The sequence below is a fragment of the Stegastes partitus genome, unplaced genomic scaffold, assembly GCF_000690725.1.
Source record: "Stegastes partitus isolate 25-593 unplaced genomic scaffold, Stegastes_partitus-1.0.2 Scaffold1478, whole genome shotgun sequence".
Lineage (NCBI taxonomy): Eukaryota > Metazoa > Chordata > Actinopteri > Pomacentridae > Stegastes > Stegastes partitus.
In genome coordinates this window covers 55,064-77,888 of record NW_007579209.1, presented here as the reverse complement: position 1 = coordinate 77,888, position 22,825 = coordinate 55,064, and the positions used below count along the sequence as shown (strand labels likewise).

Sequence of the window (22,825 nt, the reverse complement as noted above, 5' to 3'; positions counted from 1 at the left end):
ACTGTGGATCTCTAGTATTGTCCACTGCCTTTCAGCTGTGTGTATATAAATATTAGCACCATTTTGTTCACTTTTTTGCTGCCTGACTTTGCTAGTTCATGCAAATGGCATGGTTGTGTGGGTTCTGTTGTTTTTACATGATGTAAAAACACTTTGAATATGATTCGCTATCATCACCTTGCCACCTTGGAGCAACATAGATAAAACTCTTCACCATGTGATTAACAGATTGTAGACAGTTGGTTATGAAACTGACTTTTGTGACTTGTAGCTGGTACTGGGAGCCAGCTTGTATTCTTCCTAATATTCTGTACTCTGATACGTTGTATTTTTGTTTGGTGGTGGAAGCACATAGGCTTGTAAGCACACACACCACATCAAAGCTTCCTTTGTACTTCTGCTTCCTTCACCTGCTTACATACTTTCTCAGACATGCTAGCACACCTCGGCCCTCCTTGCTAGTTTTCTAGACTTGCGGCAGGCTGTCAGAAGAGTAGATAACCTCCTGCTAACCTTGAGCTGTAATAAGGTCTGCTCCTGTTGTCATGGGGATTCAGGTGGGCAGAGGGAGAAGGGGGTTTCAGTGCTCAACGCTGACCGTGAGGGCGCAGGGGGCACAGGCTGGGCTGACAGATTGTACCCCCCACCCCCTTCATATTGGCACCTCAAAGCACTGCCTGCCTGACAGCTTGTCTGGCGTCTCCTGGCATTAATGGTGTGCACAAACACTGGAAGGCCAAGAAAATATTGTATTACTGTTTGAGGAACAGAACATTTTTATCAGGTACTCTTGAGTTCATTTTCTTTGTTTGTATTCTTAAAGTAATTATTCTGCAATTTAATATCAGTTCTTTAATAAGTTTAGCCTTTACTAGAAAATAGGCCTTTCTAGACAGTCACAAAGAAATACAATGTCAACATTGATACTGTCAAAATAATCAGTGTTCACAAGGCTTGTTTAGTCATGAAAACTTTCTTGAATACTTGCAAAAGAGATATAAAAAAAAGTATGACCAAAATCAAAGCAGCAGAGGCCACATTATGGGCCAAACTCTGGAGCCTGAAAACCACAACACAGTTTTTACAAATCAAGCAATAGTGCTAATTTTTGTAGTTTCCTGTTATGAGTGAGTTTAAATGAGTGTTTGTATCTAATGCAGCTTAATTAGAATTTGTGTCTTATCCACATATGGGACATACATGTAAACACTGAAGGTCCAGCTGTGGAGCTTTAGTGTGGAAGATTACTTCAACCATGCTAGCCAGGTTAGCACAACCTAATTGTTGGGACATGTGGTATTTCTCTGTGAATTAAAGGAACATTAATAGATACTGCCCTTGTTTTTCCTATTTGCATACTGCAACTCCATTACTGTGTGTTCATTGTGAACCATATTGCAGTAAAGATGTAAATTGACTTTGCCAATATGCTTAAATAGATGATTATGATAGTGTAGACATTGCCAATATAGGACATGTCAGTATTCAATATCACTAAAAAGAATATTTTACCAGTATCAGTATGTATCCCCAGGCTGCAAACATACACTGAGTGATGACTTTATTAGCCAAAATTAAATCAATTGAATTGTGGAAGACAATAATTTTGTAAAGTAATAATTTAGTTAAACTGAAAGTTGACTTTTGATTATATTGAATTACTCCCAGTCCTCAATCAAAGTCTTGTCTCACTCTACTGAAAATAGCAGAGTTATTAGAGTTCAAAAACTGTAGTCGCACTAAGTGTAACATCTTGGTGGGGAAAAAAAGGAGTAAAATAAATATTTCACTTTTCTGCAACCTCATGCAAACCTAATTAGACAGAGTATAAAAGCCTGAACTGTTGAGACTAACTGACTTGAACCTCATTAATAGCTCTTGGTAAATTGAACTGCTGCTGAGGCTGCAGTCGTAAACCAGTCCTTTATGCATGTATGTATGTGAATGTGTGTGTTATATGTATGTGTGATAGAGATTTGTGGGTTTCCCTAATGGCAGCTTAGGAGACAAAAACGGGAAGAGTGAAGGTAGCTTCCTCTCTCCTCGCTTTCAGCCCTGCCTGTCTAGTCTATTGTGTGTCCTATCTGGCCATCTCTCTTCACATATTTGAAATAGTGGGACTGTTATTCACTGCTGCTACCTTCCCCACCACCTTTGTGTCGGCTCACTGAAAGGTCTGGTATCCTTGAGTATCCGCTTGTGTTTGTCTGTAAACTTAAGCCTGGAAAGGACATGCTTTGGAGCAAAGTATCAGTAGCCAGAAGCTTATAGAGTTCACAGGGATTATTCTCTTTTTCTCTGTGTGTATGTGGGTGATGGTGGGATGTATACTGCCTCTCATTTTCCCCATATCTACACCATGGGGAGTCGTCCATTCCCATTATTTGCCCACAGCAACAAGAGCTCATTATAAAAGCTTGACAGATGTGTTCTCAATTTGTGTCAAATGGGCAGACTCAGCTCTGTGTGTGTGTGTGTGTGTGTGTGTGTGTGTGTGTGTGTGTGTGTGTGCATGCATGTGTGTGTGTGTGAGAGAGAGAGTCATTGTATATTGTTGTAGATGGTGCTAACTGTTTGGACTGCATTTATGCATGCAAAGCATTTTTATTATATAGTGTGATAACATTCTGAATGTGTGAAAAGCATGTTAAATTTGCAGCTTTGTCTGACACTTTTCCTGAACTTGCTCATTTTCTGTCTTTGTTTTACGGTGTTGAATACAGCTCTATTACGCACAATGTTTCTCGAGGAATTTTAACCACTATCTTGTCTGCTAATCAGGAGAACTAATTATGGTTTCTCTTTGTCTGTTTCAGAAATCGAGCGATAGCTGATTATCTACGTTCCAATGGATATGAAGAAGCATATTCCACTTTCAAGAAGGAGGCGGAATTAGATAATGTGAGTAGATTAAGGGTGGACACATGCATCTGCACAGCCAATCAGACCAATTTATACAAATAATATGCCTTGATTTCCACTTTATTTCTCATTTTTGTCAACATGTTCACAAGTGTGACCGGGAGCACCTGCACCCAATTAGGATGCTCTGTCTGATTAGGGGGTCTGTGCTGCATGCTTGTGCTAACTGATCTTGAGAGGAGCTTTCATTCACCTGTAAATATTGCATTTTTGGTGCCATGTGGTATATATATATATATATCCCTTTCTTATTTTTTTACATTATTGCCTTTGCTTTTAAATGTAATGAGAATCAGTTGGGGCTAAATACCGTTAAAAATGCTCAGTGGCCACTCTGATAGGCACAACTGTACAATACAACACAATTCAGTAGAGCTGTTATGTCACTGAGTCTACTTGTATGCTGCCTGTAATCTTCAATTTACTGTCATGGGGTGTTAGTTACTTTTTTGTCTTTTAGAAATAGATGTAATGTTCATAACAAAGTGACCACTGAGTGTATTTTCCTCCTCCTTTTCTGCATGGCACCAAAATATAGCAGCATTCTGTTTTGTTTTCAGCCCCACTTAATACTACATCTGAGCCATGTTTTTCTCATTTGTCTTTTTGTCATGTTTTTGCTCATGTTATTCTGAGGGGTGTTTCTGTTATTTATCCTACCCTTAATGATTTAAAGTCAATTGTGGTGTGTGAAATAATAGAAATACAGCACAGTTAAATCAACTGAAACTGTGTCCGTAAATCCTACGTTCATAAAGATTATAATGTTGCAACAAACTCTGTTTCTAAAACTGGATTTGTTTGCTTCTGAAGTTTGAGGAGCTCCAGAGCTCACTGTTCCTCATGTTTGTCTTCTTACTACTTATTATCTGGAACCCTTTTCATCTGAGTCAGTTTTTCATCTCACTATTCCTTCTTCTGCTTCTTGTAGTATCTTTCTTTCACCTTACCTTCACGTGATACCTCTCCCCTGCCTCCTCAGTGTCTTTATGCGTTCTTCTCCCAGTCGTTCTCCATGTGGCAGCCCTTTGGAAGCAGGCTGAATAATAGATGAATGGCACAGAGGGATCGGTGCACCCTGTTGGGTATTAGTACTCAGGCACACACACTTTCGCACGACCGTGCTAAACAGCCAAGTGATTTTAAGCACCATTTTCCTAAGACCACATTGTGAGGCATTCTTTATCCATGCTTTTCATGTCTGTTAAACGTGGTTTCATTTTGTTCATTGTGAATTAAATGCTCTTCACCTTAGTTCTTTGTGGCGATTAGAGTAGTGGTGCCAGGCTGTGTGTGCTAGTAGAAATAATTAATAGAGGTCATGCTCTAGTTTTTTTCTTGCCTTGTGAAAGAAAATGTACATACCTGCATGCACAGACAAACACACACATATGTGCATGTTTATTACCCACTGCCAATAGGCTGGCAGGCTGCAATGGAGTCTGGCACTTGTCATTTCGTGTGCATGTCTGTGTGTCTTTGTGTGTGTTGGTGTCCAGGCAGATGGCAGATTAGATGATTGCAGATTTGTCCAAACTGGGTTCCCTGCTCTCCTTCTTTCTCCTCTATTTCTCTACAGCGCCTCAGTACATGTCTTTGTCTTTTTTCTTTTTTTCCTCCCCAACACCTTGTGTTATTCAGAGGAATCACCTCTTGTCATTCAGAAGTGTTAAATATAGGCATTGGTATTGCCTGCAACTCTCCACACCTCAAGGATGTCTGCTTTGTTTCCAGCCGAGGCTGAGGAGGTAGCTGTGAAATTGGAGCGCAACGCTAATTTTCTCCCTCACTGACACCCATGGCTGTCTGTCAATGTGGGTTTTTGATGCTTTGATAGCTAGTAGCACCCTTGAGGCATGGATATACGGTGGCACCAGAACCGTTGTATTGTGTGTTAAAATAAGGTTAAACAAGGCAATACTTCATCATCTTGTGTGTTTTTTCTCTGTGTGTTTAATCAGATTACATGAAAATATTTATAGGAAAAAGAAAACGGTCCCTTTCAACATTTTAAATTGTTACTCTTGAGTTATTGTGGTATTTTTAAACAATATCAGTCAGATTCAGAGACCTTAATTAATTACCTAAAGAAGTAGCTAATTCAAGTTTTTTTAAATTCATTAATTTATTTTTTGACAAATGATGAATCTTTACTTTAGGCTTGGTTATGGACATATTTTGCGATTTTCTGACATGTAGTAGACTAAAGTGTTTAAAATTTGTAAAAATAATTGCTAGTTTTATATTTCGTTTCTAAGTAGCGATGGAGAAAACATGCCACTGCATTGTTTTATGTTTTTTCTTGGCAGCAAGAAACAGATTGTGCCATGAAGTCCGTTATGTAAAAGGCAGTGGCCAGCTCAAGGCATTAGCCTGCAGGTGGAATCGGGCTTCTGTCTGCCAGGACTGCCACAAGTTAACTTCCACCGCTGCCTCCTGTACCGGCTGTGTGGCTGTAAGCTGCCTAAGCCTTTCTTGTCTGCAGGAGATTAGCTTGCGTGAGAAGGATTAGGACTAGGGTGTGTGTTCATGTGTGTATAGTATGTATGTGTGTTGTACAGTAGGTTGGCACTGTCTGGCAGTCAGTGTTGGCCTGTGAGGGGTGTGTAAATAATTCCTTGTTCTTTCTTACTATAAGCAAAGACCTCAACATGCCACCCCAGCTGGCCCCCCTCCCACAGGCCTCACCGATTATGCTGAGCCCACGACTTTGATTGGCTTTTTTTGCTTGTTTGGCTGATATCCCCCCCTCTTTCTCCACAGAATGAAGAATTGGATAAGAAGTATGCTGGCCTTTTGGAAAAAAAATGGACCTCAGTCATCAGATTACAAAAGAAGGTTTGTGAGTTTTCTCCTGCTCAAAGAATGCTTGTGGGGATTGTAGTCTTGTGAACGGTTCGTGACATTACTGCTGAATCCACTGTTAACACCAAACGGAAGTCTACCAAGTAAAGCATTCACCCAGCTGTTTAATAATTTGTTTAAAAGACAGACTTCAACAAACATTACAGCATTAAAAGTTTCTTATGAAACTTTATATCCCCTCCCCTGTTGTAATGATCTACAAAAATGCATATTTCTTTCCACTCACCAACTTGCACCTGTGCGCTCTGGGCAGGTGATGGAACTTGAATCCAAACTGAATGAAGCTAAAGAGGAAATCACCCTGGGTGGGCCCGTAAGTCAGAAGCGTGACCCCAAAGAGTGGATCCCACGCCCTCCAGAAAGGTACGCGCTGAGTGGCCACCGCAGTCCAGTCACCCGTGTCATCTTCCACCCAGTCTTCAGCGTCATGGTGTCGGCTTCTGAGGACGCAACAATAAAGGTCAGTGCTGCTCTGTGGTGGAAATGGTGCTCTGACAAATAGGCCTGTAAAACTTACATACCTGATCTTTTTAATTGGGAAGGACATCTCAGCTATTTTGTACTGCAGAGAGCTCAGAGTCAGCAGGTTTTTAAACAAAAGCTGCAGCAGGTGATTTCACTGATAAGTTTGTCTTTTGGCTGAAGGTTTGCAAATCAGCAAAACTGTTCCTGAAAGCTTTAATGAAGGTATGTGGGGTTGGTTGTTTCCAGTTTAACCGAACTGTGTACTCTGTGTGTACATTATGTTTCTCAGTATGCCTGTCTCTACATGTGACTGTTTCCAAATCCACAGTTGGTATTTGAGGCATTAATAACTAAAAAGGCACTCAGAGCACCTAGACCTCTGCCAAGGCCAATGCTCTATCTCAGAACTTTGAAAGAAAATGATCTGGATCCCCACCAAAATTGAATGGGTTCTTCCTTTGACAATGGCCTATCTCTCCACCAAGTTTCATGAAAATCTGCAGATTTTGCATAATCCTGAAAACAAGCAAACTGCAATTACATATTACCTCCACTAAGGTTCCACCTTGATGGCAGATGCATTAAACATTTAGATTTTTCCAAGATAAAAGCAGCCTCTATGTCTGATTGACATCTTTGGGTTTAAGATGTTCAATATCAATTAATTTCAATTATTAGGCATCATAATAAATGCACTATTTTATAATTAAGCAAGTTTGTCACTTAATACATTATCAGACATTAATGAGAACAGTATTGATGTCAGACTAAGTTCAGCAGATGTCGTCATTTGTTGCACAGCTGGATTTTAAGCAGATGTCATCATGCCGTGCACAGCTGGATTTTAAATTAGGTTATACAAAATGTTTAACTGGTGAAGATAAAGATGTTTATGGTAGATAGACTGGTGTGAGCACCCTGTTGATGGCTACGTAGAGAAAGTGCTGTTGTTGTACACAGTCAGTTCTGACTGTTTTAAGTATTTCTACAGACCCATTATTCAGTGTGTGATTCCTTCCATTCCCAGCTTGCACAGATGGCACAGCTGCCGTTCAGTATGGGTAATATTTGAATATGCTAATGTTTTCATTTACAGTGTTTGGACTAAAGCAGGCATTTATGCTTGTGAGAAATGTTCAAACATACTGTCTGGTTTTAAAGAAAAAAAAGACATCATGAACATTTCTGTGATTTTGGAGCTTCTTTATATACACCTTGAGACATATACGGTGTTGATTAAGGTAATGAAAGCACATTGTCCTGCTTGAGAGATTGCAGTGACCTTTTGTTTGTTTTTTACACATCCTCCCCACACTAAAATAATATGATTCTGGTTTGAAATTGACAAAGTGGTCTTTTAAATTTTGTGCCAGGTTGGTTTGCAGCTCTACCACACAGTTTCTGATCGATCTGCTGAATGTTGCTCCTCGCCCCTCGTTATTTCCATTACGCTTCACTTCCCTTAGCATTTCCACCACTCCTGTGATTCTCCTTCCTAGCTACGCCCTAAGATACACAAGGATCTTTGTCTCTGTGTCATGTATGTATCCCTAGATGCTTTATATAAACTCCATGGTCTGTCTCTGAGCTATTTCTGCTGCAGTGTCTCTCCACTGCTTCACTGCACAATGCCAATACTCCACTGAGCTGTTTGTTATGTATATTTTATTCATGAGACAATAAGAGACACTTGTACATCTCCCCCCTTGGCTACACCCCCACAGCAGGGATCCCTCTCTCCGTTTTGGCATCTTCTTCCTTTTCCAGCCACACCCCTCCCTCCCTCTGCAGCCCCGCCTCTCAGCATCCTGCCTCATTTGTCTTCCACTTAAAGCATTAGCTGCCCCACCATGACTACCCACCACCAGCTATCCATTCCCCTGGAGCAGTCAGGCTACTGCCCAAATCTAAAATTCAGCCACGCTTTCTTGCAAATCTTCACCCGGTTGCTTCGTCTCTCTGCGTCTTGACCTGACTCCCTCTGTGTCCTAGTTTTCTTCTCTTCAAGAGCTCTGTTGAATTTTTAACCAGGGAGTAGACCTTGTGCTTTTTACGTAGAGAAGCACAGACTAAGAAGCTCGGTTTTCCACCTGATGCCAGTGAGGCTGCCTGGCCTGATAATCAGATTGAACTCCCTGTCTGTCAATATGTAGGAGCTGATAAATACTTAGCTTAGGTTAGCTGAGCATGAAGACTTGAGAGAGGCAGAAAACGACTCTCAGCTTAGTCCAAATGTAACAAGGTTGCCTACGAGTATCGCTAAAGCTCACTTATTAACACGTCTTTTTGTTTATTCTGTCCAGAAAACAAAATCTAAAAGTAATCATTTTCCAGCTTAGACAGCTTTTGTGTTTCTGTAAGTCAGCTTGCATCAACCTGTACATCTATGTCAGTCTCATCTGTGCTTGCCACCCTATAGTAGCTCCTCACCTTAAAAATGTATGCAGCTACATGTATAGCGAGTAATACAAGAAGATGAGGACCCATGGAAACAGTCACAGTAGCAAGAACAGAGAACAAAGGTGCAGAGTAAAATCACAATGCAGTCCAAACAACTCTTGACATATTGACCACATGTGGTTCAAAAACAAGGAAATGCTTCAACCTCATAACTTTGTCTTTAAACTTCCTGTCTTTACTGGAAAAAGGGATGTGTTGCATTGTGTGAAGTGAGATTGGTTGATTGTGATCATCTTGTACCTGCATTTTAGTAATATCTGACTAGTTTCATACAACAATGTACAGTTTAAAGGACTAGCAGAGCTACTATCAGCTGTTATTTAGCATGGCTAGAGTTGGATTCCTCTGTACAACATTGGAATCAGTTATTGTATTTGCACTGTATGATAAAAATGTGTCAGTATTTGTGTTTTTAATGTGTGCTGAGAACAGCATGATATCACTGAGGTTGTCTGAAGGTGTTTTTTTTTAAATTTAGAATAGGTGTTCATGTTATATTGTTTTTTTAATGAAAATAATAAAGTGATTAACAATAACTTGTATCATTGTACTGAAAAGTTAAGCACTAATGCTCCTGAAGCTTTCCACTGTAGAAACATCAAACTATGACTAATTGCTACAGTAGCAACAGCTACTTCATGTAGCCGGAAGCTGGTAAACACAAGGTAACATTGCACCAATTCTATTTATTTTTTTTAAGTCCCTGTGTCTGTCATATCATAACACCTCCTCATGAATGTGTTGCCAGCTTTCAGAAATTGTTAGTAGGCTATATGAGCGCATCAGGATTGAGAACTCTTATGTAAGTTTAACAGGTGACAATAGCAACTAGAAATAAAGAAACAAAACTTGAAAAAAATTCCCTTGTTAAACTCCCTGATGTTTTTCACCTCTTAACAGGGTGTAAACTGTCACATGCTTTAGCTTTCTGTAGCCAAACCAAGCCATTCTTTTTCTTTCATTTCTGTTTTTGTGAAGACCTCGAGGTTACATCTTCACATGGCAAGATATAAATAGCATCCCACTCAAACAAAGAAGAGACAAATATGGGAACTGAGGGATGTATAACCAGTAGTCTTAGTCCAAAACACAAAACCGTTTGAGCACCCAAATCAGTAGACATTTCTTGTTGTTTAGTTTAAACTGTGGGTAAAATATCACTCCAAAGAAAGTATAGCCAAAATGTTGTTGTGCCAATCTCCATTTCTCCCTATATGTCAGTTGAAATTCAATAAGAAAAAAAATGTTGAGTGCGCAGTCCTTTTTCATGCTGTGAGCAGTATGTAAATCATCAGGTCCTGGTACACTCTGCACACTCAGACATGTCAGCCAGAGGCTAGGTTAATTTAAACAAGGGCAAAGAACGTGAGTGTCAGCTTACTCATTGCTTGTTTCACAAATGGCACACACAAAGGAAGTCTTTGTAATATTGTTGGCTTTAGAATGACAAACATCAAAGGCATTTTCACTGAAGGAAAACAATTCATTAATCATTATATTATTGGGCAAGTGTTTCAGCTGCTGCTTAAATAATACCATGGACAAGTGCCAGGAAGAATGATCAGTCTTGTGGTATTGAGTTACAGGTAGTCGGTGGATTATGTGTGCTTTAGATGCTGCTTCTAAATGCTCTTAAATGTGTGTAGACTGTTAAACCTGATGCACCTCCAAACACATTAACTGCATTGAACTGATAAACCCCCTCTGTGCACTTTGTACCTCATGGCCATCTGTAGCTTCCTTTGGGGAGGGGACAGAAGAATCACAAGGATGGGGGAGGAGAGGGTAGGGGTCTCCTGTCACCGTCTGCCCAAAATCCCTCACCCTAAGAGAGGCACCAAGGAGGGTTTATCCCTCTGTGACAAACCGTCTGTCTGCTTAAAAGCCAGAGACGCAACAGCTTTCTCAGGCTAGAAAATCAGGCTTACTACTGTTGACTCCATATTCTGTCTGTAGTCCAACTGGCAGCGCCACACTCAGCACAATAAACTGTCGCTTGGCTTTTATCAGGCCTAACTGTAACCCTAATCAGCATCCGGGCTTATGCATCTCTGCCACTGGCAACTGTAATGTGTCACAGATTCTGTAATTCAAACCACAAAGCGTGTGCTGAAGGCCATCAGCATGTCTGATTGTTTGACTTCACTGGGCAGCCTGGTTCTCTCTTCTCGCTGCTGGACTGCTCAGTGGAGGATGGTGTGACATGGAGACACAGATGATGTGACATTTGGGGGCTGCACTGGGGTTTGGAAAAGGGATACAGATTAAAATAAAGAGCAAAAACCATGACTATGGTTACTTCTGTCTGCCAGCAATATATGTAGGTTCCTTTAAACATACTGAAAGAATATGTTCTTTTCATCAGGTGTGGGACTATGAGACCGGAGACTTTGAACGCACACTGAAGGGCCACACAGATTCGGTGCAGGACATCTCGTTTGACCAGACTGGCAAGCTGCTAGCTTCCTGCTCTGCAGACATGACTATCAAGCTGTGGGACTTCCAAGGCTTCGAATGCATCAGGACCATGCACGGTAAGAAGATGAAACACTATATTTTTTTTAGCATTTTAACAATTTTCAGCAAAGGTTTTGAAATAGTCAGGCATGCATCAAAGCTACTGTCCTTTATATCATTAGTGTATGCATACTCTTGTGTTTGTGATGTACCTAAATGTAGTTTGAGTGTGCACAGTGTTCAGGTGGTACGAATCATGTTTGTGGTCACATATAATGAAGCTCAAATTCACTGCCTTATTACCAAAATGACTGCATGTACAGCTTCTCTTTAACTGTTAACAGTAAAGAATTGGTAGAAGTTTTTAATAATTCTTATCTGAGAATCTACTGTGCCACGAGTCATGCCATTTTTGAAACAGCCCTTTTTTCTTACCACACTTTTAACACCCTAATTGCCAGTAAATGATGGCATCATGGTTTACATGGGCCCTCAGGCTCTACTGATTTAGGGTCCACTACGCAAATAATATTTTCTTGTCTTTAAACCTTTTCTAGAAGTGCCCACTAATGTCTGACTGTGAAGCAGACATGAATGAATATTGATGAAATAAATAAGCCTGCTTAGTGAAAAGACTAAAACCACTCTGGCTTTCTTAAATTGACACTTGAGTTGCAAATCCTGCATTTCGTCCAAGTGAGCTAAAGCTTTTACTGGTTGCCAGTCTTTTTTTTTTTTTTTTTTTTACTTGTTGTAAACGAGGGTGTGAGCTGCTGGCACACTTCCTCAAACACACGAGCTGCGTTTACTGTGCAGAAAATGCTTGTACAGATCACTGTCTAAAACCTTTCATCCAACTGAGCCTGCTGTTTAGTTTTGTTCTCCACCATTTCCCCTCCATCCTTCTTTTTACTCCCATCTCCATTCACTTTTAATTCATCTACTCAACCTTTCGTCCGTTTTTAATCCATTCCGACTTTTTTCTCATCTTTAAAAAAAAAAAAAAACACACCACAATGCCGACTGGTGAAGTAGATTAGTGACGATTTGGACAGCAGTTTAATTATCCTCTTCAGCACCAGATAGCACTTTTCTGTGTAACAGCCACCCATTATTATAGCCTTGTGGCATGTGTTAGTGCACACACACACACACACACACACACACACACAGTTAAGCTGGCCTTTTGGAGTATACTCACTGTTGTCTTCATCTGTTTAGCAGCTTAAATATGGCCAAGCATCTAGGTAATTAGGCATCTCTTATTCTCCATGGAACAAAATAAGCCCCAGCAAATTGGTTGCCTCACTTGTCATTTAATTGGCTAATTATGACCAAACCTGTTGTTTTTTTGGCACTGTTGGGTGCTGAAATGTGTAAAAATTGTGACAGAATTTTGATTCTGTTGGTTAAAGTGAAGAAGGAAAGATTATAAGGATCATGTGTAGCCATCTGAAATGATTAAAATCACAACCCCATGCTTGAAATGTTGTATAGGGTTGTGCTGTTAGGAGATCTTATAAAGGCTGTAACTCTCAACCTGTTATTTTGTTTTTGTCTTTTCTGTTTTCCAGGACACGACCACAATGTTTCGTCTGTAGCTATCATGCCCAATGGAGATCACATCGTTTCTGCCTCGAGGGACAAAACCATAAAAATGTGGGAGGTGTCAACTGGGTAAGAAAATGTTTTTTTTTAAACCAATCTGTTTATTATGTAACCCTCATATTGTGCTTTAACTCATCCAATCCACTCTGACAACTTGATAACTGCTTTGATGTTTTATCTCCATTAGCTACTGTGTGAAGACCTTCACAGGCCACAGGGAGTGGGTTCGTATGGTGCGGCCCAACCAGGATGGCACACTGATTGCCAGCTGCTCCAACGACCAGACAGTTCGCGTGTGGGTCGTGGCCTCCAAAGAATGCAAGGCTGAGCTGCGGGAACACGAACATGTGGTGGAGTGCATCTCCTGGGCACCGGAGAGCGCCTTCCCTACCATCCAAGAAGCCACAGGCTCCGAGGTAAAGAGCTGGTCTTGGTGTATCTAAGGTTTCTATTTACTGAAGTTACACTGTCGTGTTCAGTTTGAGTTCTTTCTCTCCTTCCTGGTGGGTCCAGAAGCCCAGAGGTCAATTTGCTTATTATTTGGTGGTGTCTGTTTAGTATATGGTAAATGTGGATCAGTTCATCAGTAGACCAGTGTCAGATCAATTTATGTTTGATCGCTAACTTTCCCTGCTGAGAAAGTAGTGGAGCTAGAAACATATTTTCCAGACTCTGAACCAATGAGACAATGAGAACAGGAAGAGTGATCATGCAGTTTCTACTGTGCTACCTTGTGCAGAAAGCTTGGCAACAGAGCTGGGGAACTTCCTTAAAGGATAAACTTGTAGTTATGTACCAAGACAAAGTATGTGATTCTCTTGGTGATAACTGCTGTTTTTCTCACACCATCAGATGATGGAGAGTGTGTTCCTTCTCTACATGCGTAGCCATGTCAATGGGCTCACATACGTCACTGCTCAGACTGACAGCCATGTGAACCGACCAGCTCAAAATGAAGCGCATACACAGGCAGAACAACCACATGGCCTAGAGTCATCCCAGACTCCCCCCTCATGCCTTGTGATCTCGAGTGTGTCCAATTGTAACCTTGACAGATTAAAACAAAATATTCCCTTGCAGCAGTTGTTCCAGTCGACCCTACGTTCATTTGCACAGAAGCTGATTTTTGCTGTTGTTTTTGTTTTGTATAACATGTGGAGAGGTTGCGTATTACTTCAGGGTAAATGGGTTGATGGAGTTGTTGACTTTGTACAGACCTGGAGCTGTTGCCACACAGATGTTTGCATACGTGCTGTCAAACTAATTGTCAATATAAAACATTCAGTTGCCCTGAGGTCATTTAAAAAAATATTCTATTTTTGCTTTTTCCAGTGTGCCTGACACGGCTGTTAAACGTCTTTGTTTCTGTCTTATTCACACTGAATGCCAAACGTAGCAGTTTATTAGCTTATTTTAGATGGGTTTTTACAAGGCTGCAGTACAGTCTCTTTAAAAATTCTGTACCTTAACCCTGTGAGCCCCAAGCATTTTTTATTTTTTTTTTTTTTAGTCATGTTTTTACTCACAGTTGCAAATTTTTCACTACAATATATAAAGTCCTGCACCTCTATGGAAACAACACAACCATGACTAGAAGTGAAGAGAACTCAACAATCTCTTTTGTGCAGTGTGTCACATTTATAATGCCATAAATCATAAAAAAAGAAAACAAGTTTAATTTCTTTGAGTATTTATATTACAAAAAGGTAAAAAGAAATAATAAATAATTGAATGTACAACATTTTTCCAAGTTCCCACAGGTGTTACCAATACTGGATATAAAACGGTGGCTATACATACTTTTTTCTCTGCTCTGTGTAAACACAGCCTGCAGTTGAGACAAAAAGTCCCTACATTTTTATCACGTGACTATTTGTCGCAGCTGAGTCACGAATGGCTTTGTGGTTGTGCCAAGGAACACTGATTTTTCTTTTGTCTTACAGAATCTGGTTACTGCAAATGGTTTATGTTTGTAAAAAATTTAAATAAGATTTTGTTGTTTATAAAGACGAAACTGAAAGTTGCACATGACTAGTTCAAAGACTGAGGGACAGTTGAAAGTCCAATGACTCTTCCTGTTGTACAGTTTTTAGCTCTCTTTCAAACCCATGGGCATATTTTGGGATTCAGAGGGTTAAATGTTATTTATTGCTGTGGGATTTACATTTTTTTGTATTTGTAGTCTATGATTCTATAAAAAAAAAAAAAAAAAAATGTTTTGGGTTCAAATTGTAAGACTTAATGTTTGTGGCAAAGACGTATAGTCTAATGAAAGTGTAAAACTGTCTGAGCATAAATTTGTAAAAAATACCAACAATAAATTACACATGACTGATATTTCATTTTCCTCCCTTTGTGCCCAACCAGTCCAAAAAGAGTGGCAAGCCAGGTCCCTTCCTGCTGTCTGGCTCCAGAGACAAAACCATCAAGATGTGGGATGTTAGCATTGGCATGTGCCTTATGACACTGGTGAGGACCATTTCATGCTAATAACCTTTAAGTAAACATTTTTTTCATTTGTATTTGTGTTTACATTTTCGGTTAAAATGACAAGTGTGAAAATATACTACTTGATTGATGACAATGAATTTGGTTGCACCTTCATCAGCAGCGTCTGTCTGTCTTCCAGGTTGGCCATGACAACTGGGTGCGTGGGATCCTCTTCCACCCTGGAGGCAAGTTTATTGTGACCTGTGCAGATGACAAGACCTTAAGGATCTGGGACTACAAGAACAAGCGCTGCATGAAAACCCTGTGTGCCCACGAACACTTTGTTACCTCTCTGGGTAAGCAACCGCTCTCCCTCCAAAAAGGGCTTCTTCCTTGTTATTGTTTGACCGGTTGGTCTTTTGAGGTGCTGCAGGAAACCTTTCTGCTCTCCCTCGTTGGATAGCGGTGTTGCTCACAAATATCTGCTTTAGAAAAAGGTTGAATGATTGTAAACGAGCCCAGCTTCTCCACCAGCGTCCTGAGGGTTGCTGGCAGCTGGGGTTTAAGAGGTAGACAAGCGCTCCAGGATTTTCCCGCCTCCCCCTCCTCGTATCTGCGGCTTTTCAGCAGATCAAGGCTCGGGAACTCTCTTGAGGAGCTCTTGAGCCAACTTTTCCTTGGCAAGCCGTTTGAAACCTAGTCCTCTTAAATCCTGCTTCAACCAAAGAGGATCGCTGTGAGCTATTGATGTGATGAATTCTGGTGCAGTGTGGAAAAGACAAAGCACCTTTGTGAGAAACCATTGAAAAAAAAGTGTTATTTTCCCCCCTTTCTGCAATGCGTTGTCAGGTCTGTTGTACAATACCAAGAGCTTTCCCCCCAAATGTGTCTGCTTTTCAAGTGGCTTAATAATAACACTGAATTTCCATTGATTTCCGTCATATTTTCACTCTGACTTTGTATTCATGTTAGCAGATTTCCGTTTGGGGGCGGGGGGCAGACAGGCATGTGTTTAGTTTTGACCTAACCAATCACTAGTAAGTGATTCATCACCATTTTTGTGGCACTTCTTTTTGACTCTGATGCAAAAGCGGTGACAATTCCGTTTTTAATACCATCTACTTGTTGTGATTGACTCACTTGTTTGTAGGACTGTGGAAACAGCAGACTAGTTTATACTGCTAAGAAACTGGCAATTCAGAATTCAATGTCAAATATTTACAAAGGTGGTTAATATGTATTCTCTTGCTAGAGCTGCTAGATTTGCTAGAGGTCTACAATCAGAGCAGTCCTCGCTTTTTGAGAGGGGGGGACTGAAAAAGACAGGACTACAGTTTTTAGACAGAAGGTGTTAAAAGGTGCTTCAGCGATGAACGGCATGACAAAAAAGATGTGTTTTGAACATTAAAGCATTGTTAACATATAGACCCCAAAAACACATGTATAGACCTGTAACAGTGCTTATTATGGGCTGTTTGATGTACCCCATCAAACATGATTTGGAGGCGACTAGCCAACCACACATGAAATAAAACTGCACTTGATTACTCATGTCATTGTTTGATCAAATACCACTCACATAATGGCCCTTCCACATATTCCATTTCACATTTACAGCATGAAAAGAACAAAAACTGACAATAAAGCAATCCTCTTAAGTATTGTGTGTTTGTACAAAGCCAGATTTGAGCTTATTCCTCTGTGCCATTAGAGCTTTATTGCTATCCAGAAACTATTAGAAACACGTCCCTAAGCTACACTGTTACTTTGGGTACTATGATTCCTTATTATTGAAAAAATATGGGCTCTATTTCTAATTTTTAAACAGCCTCTCAGACAATTAGCACAAACCATCTCCGGCAAGTGGTTACTGTGAGGCAGAAACACTGCATATGCTCAGTTTAAGTATAGTCACCCTTTAATCTGCTAAAAAAAAAAGTTTATCTGCATTTTTTGCTCCTGTTACATTTTTTCTCACTGTGGGCTCATGTTTGGCTGCAACATAAAGTCCTGTACCTCCATGGAAACAGTACAACCATTAGTAGAAGTTAAGAGAACTGAAAAATGTCTTTTGTGCAGTATGACACATGAATAATGACATTTTTATCATTTAGTTTACAAAAAAAAATTCAAAGTAACAAGTATAATGCTTAGGGAGACGGGGGGGCTCCACATACTATAGATATTTTACCACTTACATTTATAATTTGTTTCCATACTTGTGTCCTATCTACTCTGTTTAAGCACAACCTGTAGTTGAGGTCCCTTCAATGTGTAATAGTTTTTCAGTTGTACTAAAGACTGCAGAATGTTTTGTTTTTTACAGAATCTGGTTAAAGCAAACCCTTTAGTTTTTACTTCTTTTTTTTTGTTAGAAAATGAGACGTGATGTGATTTTGATGAAATATTAAATTCTCAGCTTAGATTTGGCTAATTTTTCTGATTGAAATCAAAAATCTTACATGATTTGTTCAAGGATGGTCAAAAACATAAATATCTTAGAACTATTAGATGTTTTTATATTTTCCGGCTCAGATAAATGGTTTAATTTTGGTAATTTCTTCTGAGATTAAACACGTCTTTCAAACCTGCAGGCAGATTTTGGAGTTCAGATTGTCACACATGTAAAATACACAGTCATGCTACGTTCATTCTTTAGTTATTTTGATCCTCAGAGTTTACTTCTTTGTCTGCTTTGTTCTGATGGCATTTTGTTTGTTCCACAGATTTCCACAAGGCTGCTCCCTTCGTGGTCACCGGGAGCGTAGATCAAACAGTAAAAGTGTGGGAGTGTCGCTGATTTGGACCTCGGAGGATTGGACCACCACCCTAATTACCCAGGCGTTCCTCTGGATCCCACATCCCCTCCTGCCATCCCACCTCCCCCATCCATCCCACCTCCCTCACCCCTTCACCTAACCTCACCCGCACATCTGTCATCTCCTCCGGCTGCACTCACCACCATGGTTATTTACCCATTGCGCTCTCTGGTCCAATAACTTTTGTCCTTCTGTGTAAATTATTCCTGGATGTAGATCGAGCTATTAAATGTTACACAAAAAAGTATTCTTGCATGGTAATCCAAAATTGTATACTGTAAATTTACATAACGTTGTCTAGAAGTACCATAGGTTTAACACGGGGCTGGCCGTCTGTCACGCAGCCTTACCGACCAACCGAAGGCAGATGTTTTTGACTGGGTGTAAAATGTAGGGCACTAAAAACCGATAATTTAAGAAATGACAGTGTCTTTATGTGTAAGATTTATTTTGTCTATTTTTTTATTTAGGATTTTTTTTTTCTCTGTTATTTCTCTCCTTCACTGTCGTAGTCTGTTGGTGCCTAGCTTGGTGAAACGTTCGAGAGATGAGGCAGGAAAAGCATATATGATGCGATGAGATGTCTGTGGGGCTTTGTTATTGAAATAATCTGTAGCTTTATAACATCACTTCTCAAGTGTGCATACCATTTCTCTTCATGTGGAACTAGGTAATATTTTAATGGCTGTATATACGAATGTTTCAAACTGTTGTCCTTGGACCTCGGGGGCTTGAAAACAGCTTTGTACTCTTGTCATGGTGGCACATGAACCACTGCTAGGCTTTAGATAAATTATCCCATTTAAAAGTAAAAGTGGCTTCGTGAACAGCCGCGCTAAGCTTTTTACAAGAAGTCCAATGTAGCGAGCAAGTTGGTTTCGCTGTCAGTGAGCGCCTTGGGTCACAGCAGCAGCATTACACCTGTTTAATCTCCTAGTAGTTGATAAAGACCTTGGGTGTGTCTTCCCTGTAGGAGAGGACTTCTTGTGACCTTGCATGTCAGCCTCATGTTTGAGCTGAATCGGTCACCTATGGTAGGGTTGGTTTGGTGCACCACCCGGAATATGTAAAGTCTGAAGATGCTCAGTTGTCCCATGGCGCCTCTGAAGGCTGGAAACACAATAAACCTGCTGAGGAGAAAACATGACGAGGAGTCAAAGTGAGCCCCCCGGGGTTAATATCTGGGATGTGCAAAGATCTCATCATTTCTGAATAAAATGTTCTGCTTCATAAAAAAAATGGTTTTGAGTACAAAAAAAGTCAGTTTTCTGTGAAAATATGAAATGTAAATTTAGCTTGTTATTAAGAGATTTGGCAGTTTTGTATTATAGATGGAGGTGAGATTTGGTGAGGAGATGCCAGCAGCAGACATGCAGAATGATCTGCTGGTGCTGTTTTGTCTGTAGAGGAATCTGATGCTGTGGTTGTTATTCTAAAGAGCTCCTCGCTGTAAAAAAAAAAAAAGAGGCTCCTGGATGGACGACACTAAAGCATCTCGACAGACAAACCCCACGGACCACTTCACACGTATGCAAACATCTTCTGAGTGGCTTTTCCTCAAATGTTCAGCTTTTGATCTTCGTGAAGCTGTAACTGTAAAATGATTTTTGGAGAGACTGGAAAGTAAATGTAATCCAGTCCATGCTGTAAGAGACAACCATTCCACTTCCCTGGTAGGACACAAAAAAATGAAACATCTTGCTTCTGAACTGTAGCTGGCAAGGTGATTCATTAATCTTGCACATCCCTGTTTTCACTAAAGCTTCGGCCATTTAACGATGACCGAAGACAACATTAAAGTTTAATGATGTTGATAAATGCATAAACCTATAATTTCTGATTAGCCTTTTCATTCCAATGCAGTTCTTGGCTAATAAAGAATTCCACTGCTTAACTGATCTTCTTATCTTAGCTTCTTTGCCAAGTTTTCCTCTTCCTGTGTGTACTGGATGTGGTGATCTGCTGCTCAAGCTCTTGCTAGTGGCTACTGTGAGCCTAATGTGACCTGTTGATGTAGCACTGCTGCATGTAAACCTGCACCCAGAGGCAGAGCTGTCCGAACATATTCTTGTAAGAGCTCAGAGCCCTCGTATCGGACTAATTGGTTTGAATAACGTGGCGAGAAGCTGACTCTGTGTGCTTTCAAAGTCGTGTGGCAATTTGGGAAATGTGCTTGTTTGTTTTCTTGCTGAGAGTTAGATGAGAATATTGGTACAACTCGTTTTTTTTTTGCTGTAAATATGAAGTTGCAGCCTGTTAGATTAACACCAGTATTGTAGACAGAGGGAAGCTGCTTGCTTGCTTGGTGGTAAAAAATAAATCAGCACCAGAAAAAACTCACAATTAACGTGTTTTATCTAGTTTGTTGAATAAGATAAAATGACATGTTTTATTTGTTGCTGCATTTTTTTTTTCTCTACTAGAATCAAACCCTGGTTTTCTGGCAACTTAAGTGCAGTTCAAATATTGTGAAAATATTCTTTTTTTTTTTTATGTGTAATTCCAACAAATTAAGAAAGTCATGAATAATCCTTGAAAATCAAAATTTTTAATTAAGAGTTTTTCCATTAAAATCGTAGTATTTGCAAGTTTTCATGTTCAAAAACTAGACAGATGCTGAAAATCAGACATGCAATGCTGAAATTGTAAAAGTGACATTTGTATAAGACATAAGAAAATGAGTCTTCCTAATTTTACACACATAAAAGTACAGATGACAACCCTGAAATACCAACTAGCTGCAGTCTCCCTGGTTGCCAGGCAACTAGTCTGGACAGGGCTAGGCTAGCTTTTAGCGGTTATTATGCTAAGCTAAACTAACCATCTGCTGGCTCCAGCTGCATATTCACTGTCCAAACATGAGAGTGGTATCAGTCTTTTCATCTAACCATCTAACAAAGCGAGTACTTCCCAAGCTGTTCCTTAAACGTGACTGTGTCCTTGGTCGCTGGCTGAGTTCAGACAGCTCTGTTCTTTGGTTGTAGAGAGGCTGGTTTTGTTGTGTGTGATGCTATTTGAAGGAGATTTTTACAGCCTCCTTCTTCTGTAAATGCAATGGGATTGTGGCAGACTAGGATGTCCCAAAGGAGCAGCCCTCTCTTTCAGGGAATATTAATGTCTCCCTTTGGTGTGTGCCCCCTTTACAAAGGTCTTATTTTTTTTTTCTATAACCTGTTTTCTCTTTCCAAACGTCTGAGGAAAAGACTTTGGTTGAAGAGAGAATCGGCTAATTTTGTAGTACAATTTGGCTAAGGAAGATGCCAATGTGTTAAATGTTCTAGCTGAAGCCAAAAATGGAGACATTAGTCCGTACAATCTGGTTTATCTTGAGAAATCAGCCTCCTCGTGTGTTGGTCCGACACTGTGGCCAACTGTTGAAAACGATAGTCTCCTCAGGATCACGCTATGACATGCCAGACCATAAAATGTAAATTTAAAACGTATCCCCTTCCTTGGTTTTACTCAAGGAAGGTGGTTAATCAGAGGTCAGGACGATGTGTGTTCTGTTTATTTTGTAATAATCAATAGGAAAAAGAGCTACAACACAGCTGCTGGTGTTGTACGCAAGTGTTGAAGAAAAATCCCCTTTTGCCATTTGCAGGTCCCAAGCAATCCCTGTGCTGCTCTGGTCTGGTGTGAAGGGACCGACAGCCAGGTGTTGACTGTCTGTGGGTCTCTTCCTCCGGCCTTCGGTCCCTCTGTCCTCTGTAAGCTGCCTGTGAACCACAGCCGAGGGCTTCAGACTGCACAACAAGCTCCAAACAGAAGAGCTCATGATGTTTTCGCCACTATGGTCTCACTCTTCACACAGCAAACTGTTAACAATATACCTGGATGTCATTATTGTTTGCGATATAATAAAAGAAGAAAATCTGCATCTGTGTGTCCTGCTTATTTGTTCGTAGCTGGGTTTTGTTTTTGGTTTTTTTCATCACAGTGAAGGGCAGTGTGTTTGAAATAAAATAATTGGCTTTTTTTTCTGTAAAAAAAAATAAAAAATGTACACCCAAAGAACAACAAACCAAAAAAAATAAAAAATAAAAATGACAAGAAGGATAAACATTTATAATAAGTGTTAGATAAAAAATCTATAAATGGAATATTTTTAAAGTTTGTGCTTGTATTTTCGTACACTGAGCAAAAAGTTAAGGGTATTCCTTTAGAAAGAAAAACTAAAAACAAAAGAAAATTTTAATTTGTGAATAAGGAATTACTGGTAAAATTTAATAATTTTTGATTTTTATTATCTTTTAACTTTGGATCTTTTCTGTCTATTTAATAAATTGCAATGGCATCTTAATCCTACAGTCAAGTAATGTTCACAGCATTGGCATAAACTGTCAAGTTAATCCTAAAAGGAGAAATTTTGCCAAAACTTTCAGGAAATGGAAGAAATCGAATTTTGAAAAAACAACAGGTGGAAAAGGGGGAAAGAAATCATAATGTTATTGCAGCCTATTATTTTTTGTTATTTAGTAAACTGAGCTAGAACTCAGTTCAAAGGTGAAAACATTTTAATTTTCATAAAAACACATCATATCTTTGAGGATGAAAAAGTGGACATAGCAGCTTCAAAAAAGTGAGAGTTCAGATCTGTCTTGAGATATTTCATATTGAAAGAATGGATGAGAAACTGTTCATTGATTGTCTACAAAAGGTACAAGAGATCACACTGATAATAATATGTCAGTACACAAGGCAGTATGACCGTGAGGGTATATTTTATTTTTTTTTAATGTGTACAATTTCAAAATCTACCCCTTTAGAATTGTTTGAAATCTAATTCTTAGCAGGCTTTT

The 22,825-nt window shown here is 39.8% G+C and overlaps 1 protein-coding gene across 2 annotated transcripts in view; it reads left to right on the top strand.

Moving 5' to 3' along the window:
- Nucleotides 1–21,903, top strand: part of LOC103370754 (lissencephaly-1 homolog) — a 38,904-nt gene extending 17,001 nt beyond the window's left edge. For both annotated transcript variants that reach the window (XM_008299902.1, XM_008299903.1), the window contains exons 3-11: nucleotides 2,817–2,901; nucleotides 5,686–5,760; nucleotides 6,041–6,247; nucleotides 11,078–11,246; nucleotides 12,744–12,846; nucleotides 12,965–13,193; nucleotides 15,145–15,246; nucleotides 15,407–15,563; nucleotides 17,934–21,903. In XM_008299902.1, the coding sequence (XP_008298124.1) occupies nucleotides 2,817–2,901; nucleotides 5,686–5,760; nucleotides 6,041–6,247; nucleotides 11,078–11,246; nucleotides 12,744–12,846; nucleotides 12,965–13,193; nucleotides 15,145–15,246; nucleotides 15,407–15,563; nucleotides 17,934–18,007 (1,201 nt within the window). In that variant the 3' untranslated portion in view covers nucleotides 18,008–21,903. The remainder of the gene's footprint in view (nucleotides 1–2,816; nucleotides 2,902–5,685; nucleotides 5,761–6,040; nucleotides 6,248–11,077; nucleotides 11,247–12,743; nucleotides 12,847–12,964; nucleotides 13,194–15,144; nucleotides 15,247–15,406; nucleotides 15,564–17,933) is intronic.
- The last annotated feature ends 922 nt before the right edge of the window (nucleotides 21,904–22,825 follow it).